Genomic DNA, 13,626 nt, shown 5'->3' with positions numbered 1-13,626 from the left:
TGTGCAGTAATTAAGTGCTACCTAAACTTCCAGCTTTCACAGGCACTGTATTGTACTGAATGCACTATATAAATTGCCAAATATATATAAATTATTAAATGTAGCCTGGAGGAATTAACATATAAATTATCAAATATATATAAATTACTAAATGTATACTGGAGGAATTAATATATATATATATATATATATATATATATATATATATATATATATATATATATATATATATATATATATATATATATATATATATATATATATATATATATATATATATATATATCACACGCATTAGGTGTGCTGAATAAAGGTTCTAAGAATATATCGCCACAACTACAATAGTAGCTGATACAGATTTTGGCTTGCTCTCCCTCAAAATAGTGACCTTATGCAGTGAATTACCATTTGTGATTAGCGCTGCATTTCCTGCATGGCGCCACGCTTGATCTTGAAGAGGAAACCCCATGAGAATGGGAAGAATTATCTTTGTTACTCTACTATATATGTATATGTAGCTGAGTTGAGCAAGTGGGCTAGAATTCATGGCCGTTATAACTCCATGTGCTAAAAGTTTATTTAGAGCATAATGCATACATATTTACACATTTGTTTTGCTCAAAAGATATTTACACAGCTGTCTTGTAACTTTACCAACCCAACCATGACAAAACATTTCAGTAACAGGGCCATTATCCATATAAATATGCCATATAATGATCCCAGACGGAAGGAGTAGATGAATTGAATGATCTTGGCTCTATCCCGTGCAGGTGCAAAAGCATGAAAGGGACGAGAGAGAGGAACAAGACAAGGGAAAAAAGTAGTGTGATCCTTATTATGAAAGAAAGAACACAAAACAAAGTAAAATAAGACACTTCAAGATGGCATAGCAGTCTGGATAGCAACACACATACATGACACTTGGGTATGAAGTAAACAGCAAATGTCCAGGATTCAAGAAGTGAAAGTGTTGCTTGAGAGAAGCCTGTGGTATGGTCAGAGTGGATGATGAAGGTAAGGAAAGTGTATAAAGATTTGGGATTGAAAGAAGGAATGAGTTGTAGTGTGGTGGAAGTGGTGAAATGCAGCACAATAAGATGGTTGGCCACCTGAACAGAATGGGTGAGTGAAATGACTAGATATATAAGACTGAAATAAATTGTAGAAGTATGACCCTTTGAAAAATGATAGGATAAAGATATCTTGTGATTCTGAGTTTGACAACCACTGAACTAAACAAATATCATCCATACTTAATCTATCTCTGGACATGGGACTGTTCTAGGCCAGGGATTCTCAACCTTTTGCAAGATGAGTCCCCCAAAAGCTGGTTCAATGCAGTTGGGGGCCCCCCTCCTCCCTGCATCACCCACTCAACCCCATCTCCAACTATGCCACCATAGAAAGATAAATAAATAGATAGATGGATAGATAGATAGACAGCCCTTGCTACATTTCCTTTGTATTAATAGCCTGTGAGTCCATGATTTTTTTGTGATTTTTTCCCCTCCCGTCCTGTGCTTGCACCCCCCAGGAGAGTGTCCATACCCCAAAGGTAGGCGTGCCCCCCCAGTTGAGAACCACTGCTCTTGGGTAACATTGGCAATTTCATGTCTATCTTTTTTTCCCTAAGACCACAATTACTGTTTTCCTATTCCTCTACCCATATACCAGGTCAATATCCCTGCAAAAGGAGGGTGACTAAGATGAGATCCCACAAAGACACTCACTCTTAATCATACCTACAAACATCCCCCAACATCTTTGCACACAAGTACCTCTCCACTAGCACCACTTTCACACATGTACTCCTTTAATTTTATCCTACCATTCTTTCTACTTTTATTATTCCAAGTTTTTTTTTTTTTTATTACTCATTTCAAATCAACACTAGAGACTGATTCCTACCCACAACTGTCAATCATCAAAACTTCCCACCTTCTACATAATCTACCCGAGTTGTATTTTTCACCTAATTCTATCAAGTAAAATTCTTAATTTATCAAACTCCACAGTGGAGCACATACTGACACAGCTTCCTTTTGATAAAATCTGTTTTCAATGATGACTACCAACTTTTGCTGTTATGTTTTCCTTTTCAGTTATTACAACAAACTTATCTATTTTTATATGCACACACATACACACAAGCATACCTATAACTACCATTTAATTCCTAGAGCATTCACATTCTTCTCCACAGCTTTATACTTAGCATGCAATACTTGATGAGCCTTCTCCGAGTCATGGCTGCCAAGCCACTCCGAGTAACAGGACAGTACACGCTGATCATCATGTGGCCTTGATGCAGGAAGACTCTGATACACCTCCTCAAGCTTGGCCACCAACTCCTTGGAAGAGGTTCCACTCTCTGCACGAACTTGTGCTCCGCCATTCAAGCACCCTACATGGTAAGACACATTAGCAATGTGCACTCCCCACTGCATCCTTTTTTTTTTCATCTGCAAATTAGTGAAGGAATAAAATGTAACAGCAACAATTTATCACAACAATAAGACACCTCTATTACGTTGGAACCCTCAACAGCAAATCTTGGTTCAATTTGCCACTGTATGCAGTATTCAATTATAACTATTTACATACAGTCATATTTACATACAGCACTAAGTGCAGTGTAAGTCACAAAAAGTTTGCAAAAGTGATGCAAAGTAATACAAAAATTATGGCAAAACAATGTTTTGTGGTTATTCAAATCTGTCTTAAGTAAATGATGCCATTAGTGTGAAAGATTACCAGAGGATAGTTCACCTCCAGCTTCACTGCATGCTTCTCTCTTTGTCTGCCTGTATCTGGCCACAAAGCACAGTGCAATACCACTGCTTATTAGCAGTAATGAAAATAGCAGAGTAAATTAATAAATGTTTGCCATTGATCAGTGATGAAATGAGCTGCCTGTTTTTTTGAGAGGGTGGAAGAAACAACAAGTCAACCCATAAAGAAGAGGTGTGGACATCCAAAGAGACAGTTATTTCTACAAGCCTTCTTATGGATATTTTTGTTAAAATGTAATCCTGGTGTCTTCAGAGAGATGTTGGTAAGAACAGTGAGCAGATAGTCAAGAACTGGAATACATCCTTACTCTTTTTATTGTAAAACAAATTATAAAATCCTTACCTGAGGGACAGGCCATTACTTCAATGTAATGGTAAGGGCTCTTCCCTCTCTTGAGCTTCTGCACCAAGTTCTGAATATTACGGAAGCCATAAGCAAGAGCAAAGCACAATACTGTTTCACCATTCACCTCAAGGATTACTTCACGAAAATCATTATTTCTGCAAATAAGAAAAAAAATTCAGTGACAAAAATCTACAAGTCTCACTAGTTGAATAATACAAACAAGAAAAGGCAATGGAAAGACTTTTTTTGATTATGAAAGCCAAAATAATAGTTGCAAAATCTATATACTCATTTCCATAATTCATTCATTGATTTATTTCCCATGGTTGTATAGTTACCCTGATGGCTACTGAGGGAATGTCTCCTGATGGACAAAAGCTACAGACAAACTGCTGAAAAGAAAAGTTCTGAAAAACCCACCAATTTCAGTCACAACCCTTAAGAAAAAACACCCAACCCTACTGAAAGATGCATCCATGCATACCAAAGAGCATTGCTTACAGAAAGGCTTGAAACTCTCTTCATGCTAAGCTGTTAAAAAAAAAACATTGCTGACAGAAAAAAAGTGGAGAAAATGGATTGCCTTTGATAAAACACACAGGGACTAGACAAGTGAACAATGGCAAAAAGTAATGTTTAGTGATGAAAGTACATTTCAATGCATTTCATCAAGACCAGGTAGGGTACATCAGCCATGTGGATCTGGCAGGTACATTAGCAACTGTGAAACATCCAGATTCAGTGATGGTTTGGGGTGCTTCAGTGAAGCAGCAGGTCATGGTGTGTTTTTCTTAAGAAAAGAGAAACAATGAATGTTGTGAGATACAAACAATTTTTGGAGGACCATTAGTTGCCTTGTTACTAGCTGCATGATGTTGACCACTTAATGCAAGATGGCACCTCAAGCCATCTGTGACAGGCTGGTTCTCTGATAACATGATCCAACTGCTGGACTGGCCAAGAAAATCCCATGAATTGAATCCAAAAGAAAACTGCTGGTCATAAATGAAAGCAAATCTCAGAGACTGACACTTCATCCATAGAAAAATTGAAAAATGTATTTCTAGCAACGTGGAAGAATGATTTAACACCAGATTACTTCAAAGGACTGGCTCATTCCATGAGAAATGTTATTGAGAATCAGGGAAACAAAGTATTAACATTAATCATACTAGCTGCACTCTGGAAAATGCAAAAAGTAAATAGCAACATTCAGATTATTTTTGCCGACACTGCAACTATAACTTGAAGCTATGGGCAAGGTTCTGATTTAACCTGTGAAGCGGCAGTAACATATATATGCAACACTTTGCATAAAGACATACAGTGCCACTGCCATATATCTATGGCACCAAATTTGAAAAATGGTGTTTATCACTTCATGAAACTTTACAGAAAGCACATTGTATGTACTCTGTCTCACTCGACCCAGTGGATGTGTTAAGTTTGGTGGTGTGCCTCCTGTACAGGGCATGAGAAGAGGGCACATCAATGTCCATGTAACTGTTGTCAGACGCAGCCATGGCATGCCGCAAGTTGAGGGACAAACAGAAACATGCTAAGTTACTTGCATTTACTGATGGTGGAATGTTCCCAGATATTGATTCAGTAAACAATATAGACCAAGTACAACTAACTGAGAGAACTGAAAGTGAAGAGGAGATCTCACCACAAAAAGACTATGATACTAACATTGGTACAGCTGGTGTGGTGAGATACTATAAAAACCCACATAAAGCTGACACATGCATCATTATTAGAGGTGACCACATACTAATACTTTTCACACCTCTAGTATCATTATTTGTCATATTACATACTGAAGTAATGCAATCTATAAGATCAAGAATGTTTCACTTTGCTAAATCACTTTTTACGTTTTCCAATGTATTTATATTATTCAGGATTCGTTTTCCAATGTATTTATATTATTCAGGATTTGCCTAAGTTCCTGGAGAGTAGGATGGTGGGCCTCAAGACTTTCCCTTTCCACAAGGGGTTGACAGGGCTAAGAGTGGGAATGTATGTGTGAGTGTGTGGTCTGGACCACTGTGTGGGATTGCCGGTGGGGTATATGGATAGATAGAGGACTTTTATAATAATTATATATATATATATATATATATATATATATATATATATATATATATATATATATATATATATATATATATATATATATATATATATATATATATATATATATATATATATATATATATATAGGCTAGCACCATACACAGATCCAGGCTCAAAATGGCTGCCACCATACATGTTAAGATATAAGTTACACGAAATATTAACATCTTTTGCCACAACACAATGACTGCTGAATTATTAATGCAGGATCTGACCAATCACTCAAAGCAACAGTTCAAAGAGAATATGGTTTACTTTAATATATTACCTCAATATTTTCCACTGTAGGTCATCAATTTCTTGGTTGAAAAGTTCCTTGGCAGCTTTAATAAATATGCTGTGAGCATATCCACCTGATGACGACCCAGGATGGGAGGTGAGCTGTGGGCCGGAGCTCAGGTCACCATCAAGGGGACAGGGAGCCAAGGTTACCAATTCCACCTGATCTCGGACAAGCATCTGCTCAACCTCCACTGTCAAACATTTTTTAACCATGATAATGCAAGATAGTAAACTTTTACCAGAATTTTCTTTGCACCCACCTCCAAAGTAATGCACAAAAAAATAGGTCAAGGTTTCATCCAACTTTATGATCCGGAGAAGTGGGTAAAGCAAAATTACAGTAATTCCGTATCATTTTACAATAACTTTATCAATACCACAGAGACATGTCTGTCAAGATGAATTAAAGTTTACTTGGCAGACAAACCTTCTCTGACATTTGATTCAATATCACTTTTCAGTTTTCAAATAAGTGCTGCAATACATTTATTGTAAAAACTGTTTCCACAAAATGTGTGGTAGCATCTTGGTTAAATTCAATTAATTATTTATCCTCAAATACATAATTATCTGGAGTTTCTTCTCATCACATGTGCTTCCTTTCCCATGTAAATGATCATGGCACTGTCACTTATATTTATCTGAAACAATATATAAAGAGCCTCTATTTGAGCAACTTACCTGAGGTTATGACACAGTCCACTTCACGAGCTGAGAAGGCTTCATTATAGAAGTCCTCTCGAGCAGCCTCTAACTTCTTGTCAAAGCACGGCATTACTGTTACGTGGTATATCTGCAAGTGCAATTTATGTGTAATACTGTACTCAGGCAGACAAGATTTTGTTTTCTTAATACTAAACTCTACTCAACTGACACAGAAGTAAATTTTCACTCACTCAGCACATCATAAAACGTCTCTCAGTGAACTACAGATTTTGCCAGTCAGCCATTCAACAGTTCTTTCTAATGCAAACAAAATCTTCCTCTGATCTCATAGGAGCATTTTTTTCCACAAGTTCTGCTTCATTTTCCGTAATTTTCTACAGTGCCTCTTCTGGTTAATCAGGCACATACTTTATTGCTTAGTGGCACACTAATGATATATCCTCAACTTTAACTGTACAAAGGACAGATCAGTACAAAGGAGAGCATCTCAAATCCTCCACTTCATCCTATTTAGTTCTTTTTTATGACAAAATATGGTGGTAGTATTCCTCTAACTTGGCCATACAGTGTGCAATCAGGCCGTGTTCCCCTAATACCACTTGCCTTATCAGGGGTTAATCCTTTCTGTGTAGCCCAAAGGTCCTTGACAAGACTTCCCATCACCTGCTGAGGACTCCTAACAGTGCTGATGTAAGGCAGAATGAAGGAACCATGCGTCTTCTCAGCATAACAAACCCATCCTGTAATATTAACCTTTTCCTTATTCTTCTCTCATGTAAAATTAATTGTTCTCTTTGTACTTTATGATCTGACATCTTTTTCAACATTTCTAACATAATTCTATGACATACCTGGACAAGCAGAAGCAAGCATAGGTAGAGTTTTAGGTCTTGAATCCTTTTCCTTATATCTTTTCAGGAATTCCCTCTCAGCTTCAAGTAAGCTTAGACTGCGAGCAAAGTTTGTATCAAAGATGTAGTGGGCTCCTAATCTCTTGAAATAACCTGCAAAATATAGCATAATATGAGTACTTAATCCAGTACACCTATTTCATGCATGAGAGAAAAGTCAATACATGTTTCCACTGCCTGGAATCTTGTGCCTGTTCACCAACTTTGACAAATTCAAAGACACACACACACACAAAAAAGAAAAAAAAATAGTGTTAAGTGGGTGTCAATGATTAAAGTTTAGATTTTACTGATTTACTTCTTTATAAGTCTTGAAAGCATGTGCCTGTTACTTTATATAGGATGCTACTTCAGCGTGCCATGACAATGCAATACACCCTCAACTGTGCACAAATTACTACTCTCATCATCTTTCTTTTCTGTGGATACTTACATTATGGATAGCAAAGTTCTATATTCAATATTTACATTCATACTAAAAAAATGAAGCTCAGATTTTTAAGGGAGACACTCGGGTAATTCAATTGTGGTATGCCTCAAAATTTGATATAAAAAATACTTAGGCACCATGTGGTTTCATGTTCTACATTTCTCCATTACAGGGACTGCCATTTGCCATCCTGACAACTTCTTGCAGCTTCCTTTGTTTTCTTATGTTTTCATATGTTGTAAATAACTCTATCACTGATATACAAGAAATTTTATCTTACATGTGGTAATACACTTCATAAATATTACTGAATGCACACAATCAACTGTACTTGTTATACATCCTTGAATTATGTTTCAAGCTTTAGTCTTTTACTTAGTGAAAAGAGGTGAAGCACAAACAACAATACTACACATCCAACAATACAACAATGCAGTGCAAAGGTTCCCTCTTCAACTTACTTGCTAACTTTTGTGCACATTCATCAGCTCCTAAAGAATATTTGGCAGCAATGGAGAGGATAGCTTGTGGTGACAAGGACACTATTATGGTCATCTTCTCTGATATTTCTCTACTGTTATTTTCGGCGAGAATTCTGAAATTTCAAGAAGTTAAATTGTCACACAAATATAACATATAAATATGTAACAGACAACAAAACAGCATGTTGTGAAATTCCTTACAGCAATGGCACAGTACTGCATCACAATAGCTATGCTGCCTTGACTTATGAACTGTGGCTTTAGCTTACTTTGAGGAAGCAAAAGAGCAACTCTGTCCAACAGCCTCTCATTAAGGCCATCAAATTGATATATTTTCAAAACAATCTTGTACAAAAATCATAACACCAGTAATGAATAATCAATTTCTGATAATCCAAGTGCTGTCTCCTCAACATTAAAATATTTTAAACACTATCTACATCAAAACAAGGTCATACTTCGTAATCTCTAACTGAAGGAAAGGTTTGTATTTATTACCTATAGAACTCATCATGGCTCTGCTGATTGACTAGGACCACCTCGGCTGACGTGATGCAGCCACTGCACGCCAGGCAGTCATTGAGGGTTATCTTGGCCTTTTCATACTTTGGCTATGTGGGAAAAGTGTTCATGCATCAGTGTATATTATGGACTATGATATTCTATTAATATTGCAATATCCAATATTCAACTAAATATATGCAAATCAAATTTTAGAACATTTATAAATTTAGCATAATACTTTGAGTACATATATATGTATACTGTAAATGAATTGTACATTGAATTAAAATGTACTATAAAATTCACTAGGTATGAATCATGTTTTACACTCTAACATCTGAAAAGGTTACTGAAAGCATTTGAAGGAAAGCAGACTCCACAAGACACAAGACCCACCAACTTGAAGTAAAGGTTGGACTAGATGACAAATGAGCAAGCAAACATGACAGGAGAAGTCTTACAGTAAAATCATGGAAAATTAAATTAATCTATTAGCAAACCTATGGAAAAAAAATATATATAAGCAGCAAGGAAACAGAAAAAGTATGCAATATGAACTACCTAGTCAAAGATGAGTTCAGTATCTTTCAAACAAAATACAACATTGCAGTAATATAGTCTGTCTTACTTGCATTGCCATGGCAGCATCTGCTCCATCATTCTCTATTCGTATAACACCTCGACCAGACCTCTGCTCAACTTTTACAGGCTTGATGCATTCCTGGAATTAAGGTGAACATGAAAATAACACATCCCACTAAACTCCCTCCTTTAATCATGAACAAACTTTTACCAGTCTCATTGATTTTCTTTTCTATGTTAAAAGACAGTTAATAAAATTGTATGGTAGTTAGCATACTAGTACATGTGAATCTCTGCCTTTAACAGGTACATTCAACATACAGTATCACCCTATTCATCCAACATTAAACAGCACTTGTTCAGCTCAATGTTATGATGACCCAGCAAGTAATTATTAAGCCATACAATGCATACAATATATCTATCTTATTTGGAATATCTGAATTTTAGATTATATGAGTTGTGTATCTACTAAGTATGAACATAAAGCTTCTCCAGCAATTAACATCATCAATGTCACCTCAATGCATTATTATTATTATCTTCCAGTGATTTCAAAAGATGAAGTAAAATGCTTTTATGTTGAAATTGCTTATTAAAAAAGATTTGATAAACAAATCTGACTGAGCATTACAAAGGGTATTGACTCATATGGCACCTGTGAAGAAAGTTTCTCATTCAAAGAAGAGAATGTAAAGCTGCTGTTTTCCTCAGTAAATATTGCATCTTGCAAGAACTGAAAATCTAGAGATGGACACTACAGCATATATATATATATATATATATATATATATATATATATATATATATATATATATATATATATATATATATATATATATATATATATATATATATATATATATATATATATATATTTTTTTTTTTTTTTTTTTTTTTTTTTTTTTCTTTTTTCTTTTTTTTTTTTTTGGGGGGGAGGGGGTTCTTGCAATGATTTTCAAACTGAACAAAGAAATTGGCATGGCTAAAATTACACTGACATTTGGCTGGTCATCATTCACCAAACATTTGTGGGCCTCATTTCCTTCCCATCACCCACTCCATATACCTTGCAAAAGAAGCTAAACATATATATGCTGAATTAAACACAAAAATAACACTAAAATTTTTTAAACAATGCTGTATTTACATCTATTTACTGAATTCCCTAAATACATATCTGTCATTGTTTCTGACAAGTGCTGATGGACTGGCTGGCTTCTTAAATATAATGATAGCAAATGTTATACGAGATGAAAAGATTTTGGGTCAGCAAACAGCCCTCTATCCCATACACCTGAAACAGATACTATCACTTTGACTGTACATTAAATAGCTTTTAAATTATTTACCAAATATCCAAATAGCCAAATATCTTAAAAACTCTCATGGGATATTTGATGAAGAAAGAAGATTAAAGATTAGCACACTTAAACCTGGCTATCCATTACCATTCATTAAAAGTATTCACTTACCTGTGACGGTGCGATGAAATCATCAAGATCGGTGAGTTTCAACACTCCACTGAAGCCGGCCATGATCCTCAATGTATGGTAAAACTTCTGCCTCTACTTCAGTGATAAAAGATAAACAAGGATACACTTCCTACATCTAACAGTATCTGAAAAGATAGTCAATACCATTAATCACAAGCTTGTCTTGGAGATGAAAAATTGTGGGAAGTATGGCAAGGTAGCTGTGATGGACTTAAACCATAAGTTCTGGCCCTATAAAAAAAAAATAAGTGCAATAGGACAAGAAAAAACAATGTCAACATACATTGGGTTAGGTTAAATTAGGTTAGGTTAGGTTAGGTTACAGGGGATCAAGGGGAATATTGCCCCCTTTAGGTTATATTAAGTTAGTTAGATTAGGGGACTGAAAAGAGAATGCCACCCTCTAAGTTAGGTTTGGGAGGGTCGAGGAGGGAATACCCCCCTTTTTTTTTGGTTAGGTTAGGGGGGCATAGCTCCCCATTTGATATGGTTAGATTAGATTACATTAGAGGATGCAGCCCTCCCATTAAGTTAGGTTAGGTTAGGGTGGTCAAGGGAGGCTCAGTTCCCAGTCTGTTAAAGTTAAGTAAGGCAATATTTGGTTATGTTATAGGAGCATAGCTCGCCAGTTATGTTATGTTATGTTATGTTATGTTAGAGAGACCATATTTAAGTCATATTTCCTCCCCTAGCCTCACAAAAATTCAGAAAAGGAACTACTCTTCCGGTAGACTTTTCTCGAAGGCCAAATTTCACTTTTTTGCATTCCCCACTTGAAAACACCGCTTTTCCAATAGAAAACAAAACAATATATATGGAGATGCTTTAGGTAAGATTTACCCAATATGGCAAGGCTACGCTCGAGGAAAAATCTACAGCTCAAAATTCCCAAGCACCTCGCAGAATGACTAGTAGCGGTGAGCTCCATACTGCCATACACACTGCAGGCTCTAATATGCAACTAATTTCAACTACTTTCTTAACTAACGTATATAATGATGGCCAATACAATATAAGTAAAAAGAAGACAAAATACATACTTATCATGTAATATTTCGCTAATGAGTAAACCCTCACTTAACTTTGTTTACGATTGATGGTCTTGATCTTAATCTTGATGGTACAGGTGGCTCAGGATCACTCCTGAGCCAGGCCTTTGGATCAGCAACTCCTGTAGAAGGGGGAAAAAAAGAAAAAAAAAAGAATATACGAACAGCATCTTCTACACTAATTGTTCCTACATCTAGCTCGCCACATTCGCTCCAGAAACTCTTTCACCGCCTCAATCATCCTTTCATTTGCCTCTCTGCACAGTCCCAGCAACAACATCCACTCCTTTCCTGTCTTCTCCACTCTTTCATTCCTATCTTGCCCTTCACTAACAGTATATTATTTTATTTTATTTAAAGTTTCACGGAGTTTCTTAAGTGATATTATTTTGTTCTATAAAATAATGCTGAGCAATTCATCTTCATTTGATAGTGACGATTAGACTGAAAAAGATGAAAAAAGCTACGGCAGTTCCACCGCTTCCTGCCCATTCTAAAGAGGCCACTGCAATGGTCAGCTGCTCATATTATATATATATATATATATATATATATATATATATATATATATATATATATATATATATATATATATATATATATATATATATATATATATATATATATATATATATATATATATATATATATATATATATATATATATATATATAAACATAAATGGTGTATTATTGCCTGAACTTCAGTTGTTTAATGCTTTGATTTGTGGGTAGCTGCTGGATAGGATCACTGTCTATAATTCCTCGGGCCAATCACGTGCTACCACCACGAGTTGCACCAATAGGAAGTCTCTATAAGTACCCATAAGCTGCGCGGGCAGGTTAGGTTAGGTTCCCCACAGGCCCCCAAGCTTGCTTGAGGGATTGGGGGGCCGTGGGTAGAGATTGGGGACATTGGCTTAAACTATAAATTTACCAAATCTTCCTTTGTCACGCAGTCGACGGCAGAGTCCACACCCGCCCGCTCGCCGGTTTGAAATGAAATGGAACGATCGGGTTGGACTGGATGGCGCACCTTCCGTCCCTTTGTCTCTCTCTCCCTCTCCTTATCCCCCCCTCATACCTACCATTAGCTAGTTAATCCTAACACACTCAAAAGGCTCCTGTTGAAATTATCTCTTAAGAATCAACAAACGCGCAATCGTTCTTGTAATGAAAGAACAAGGAAAAAAAAAACTTTCCATTATCTAAAGGAGGAGGAATTAAGAGGGTGGTGGAGGAGGAGGAGGAGGAGGAGGACGAGAGAAAAAAAAAAACCGAACATAGTGTTGAGGCGAAGGATGAGGAGGACGAGAAAAAAAATAAATAAACAAATAATCGAACAGAGGGTTGATGCGGAGGAACAGAAGGGAGAGAATAGCTAGGGCAAGAATCGACACACACACACACAAACGAATAATTCAACAAGTAAATAGAAGAGTACAAGAACATACCGGCAGATACGATAAGAATAGGTGTTGAGAGTGCAGTCCAGCCACAAAACAACAGACATATGGCAGCAGAGTGGTACAATTCTATTCCAGACTTACCCAAATCTTCCTTTGTCACACAGTCGACGGCAGAGTCCACACCCGCCCGCTCACCGGTTTGAAATGAAATGGAACGATCGGGTTGGACTGGACGGCGCACCTTCCGTCCTTGTCTCTCTCCCTCTCCTTATCCCCCCCTCATACCTACCATTAGCTAGTTAATCCTCACACATTCAAAAGGCTCCAGTTGAAATTATCTCTTTAAATACTTCAACATGCTTGTTATAGGTTGAGAGCCAATCAATTATGTTGAGAAATAGCCCTTAATAAGCAGAGCTCAATGGCCTACTTGAAAAATAAAATAAATACATAAAATAAAATAAATGAAAAAACACACACACAAAAAAGAATATAAGAATTAATCAGAGAACATATATAATTGAAAAGCAACGATG

General features: G+C 36.3%; 1 protein-coding gene across 6 annotated transcripts; it reads right to left on the bottom strand.

Moving 5' to 3' along the window:
• Positions 1-552: 552 nt before the first annotated feature.
• Positions 553-13,334, bottom strand: LOC135114021 (cytosolic Fe-S cluster assembly factor narfl-like). Of its 6 annotated transcripts, none has more exons than XM_064029636.1 (12): positions 13,232-13,334; positions 11,674-11,804; positions 10,613-10,758; positions 9,184-9,276; positions 8,550-8,662; positions 8,031-8,164; positions 7,080-7,232; positions 6,832-6,968; positions 6,244-6,355; positions 5,549-5,753; positions 3,139-3,296; positions 553-2,407 (listed from the first exon to the last, which is right to left on the bottom strand). In XM_064029636.1, the coding sequence occupies exons 3-12, from the start codon at positions 10,673-10,675 to the stop codon at positions 2,166-2,168; spliced, it is 1,410 nt and encodes a 469-aa protein (XP_063885706.1). In that variant the 5' UTR covers positions 10,676-10,758; positions 11,674-11,804; positions 13,232-13,334; the 3' UTR covers positions 553-2,165. The 6 variants fall into 6 exon arrangements, with proteins under 6 accessions (XP_063885706.1, XP_063885709.1, XP_063885707.1 ...); XM_064029639.1 differs by having other exon boundaries at positions 11,711-11,804; XM_064029637.1 differs by having other exon boundaries at positions 11,716-11,804.
• Positions 13,335-13,626: the final 292 nt, after the last annotated feature.

Source organism: Scylla paramamosain, chromosome 27 (genome assembly GCF_035594125.1).
Source record: "Scylla paramamosain isolate STU-SP2022 chromosome 27, ASM3559412v1, whole genome shotgun sequence".
NCBI lineage: Eukaryota > Metazoa > Arthropoda > Malacostraca > Decapoda > Portunidae > Scylla > Scylla paramamosain.
Note: the sequence above shows the minus strand (reverse complement) of the source record. Positions and strands in the feature narration are given on the sequence as shown.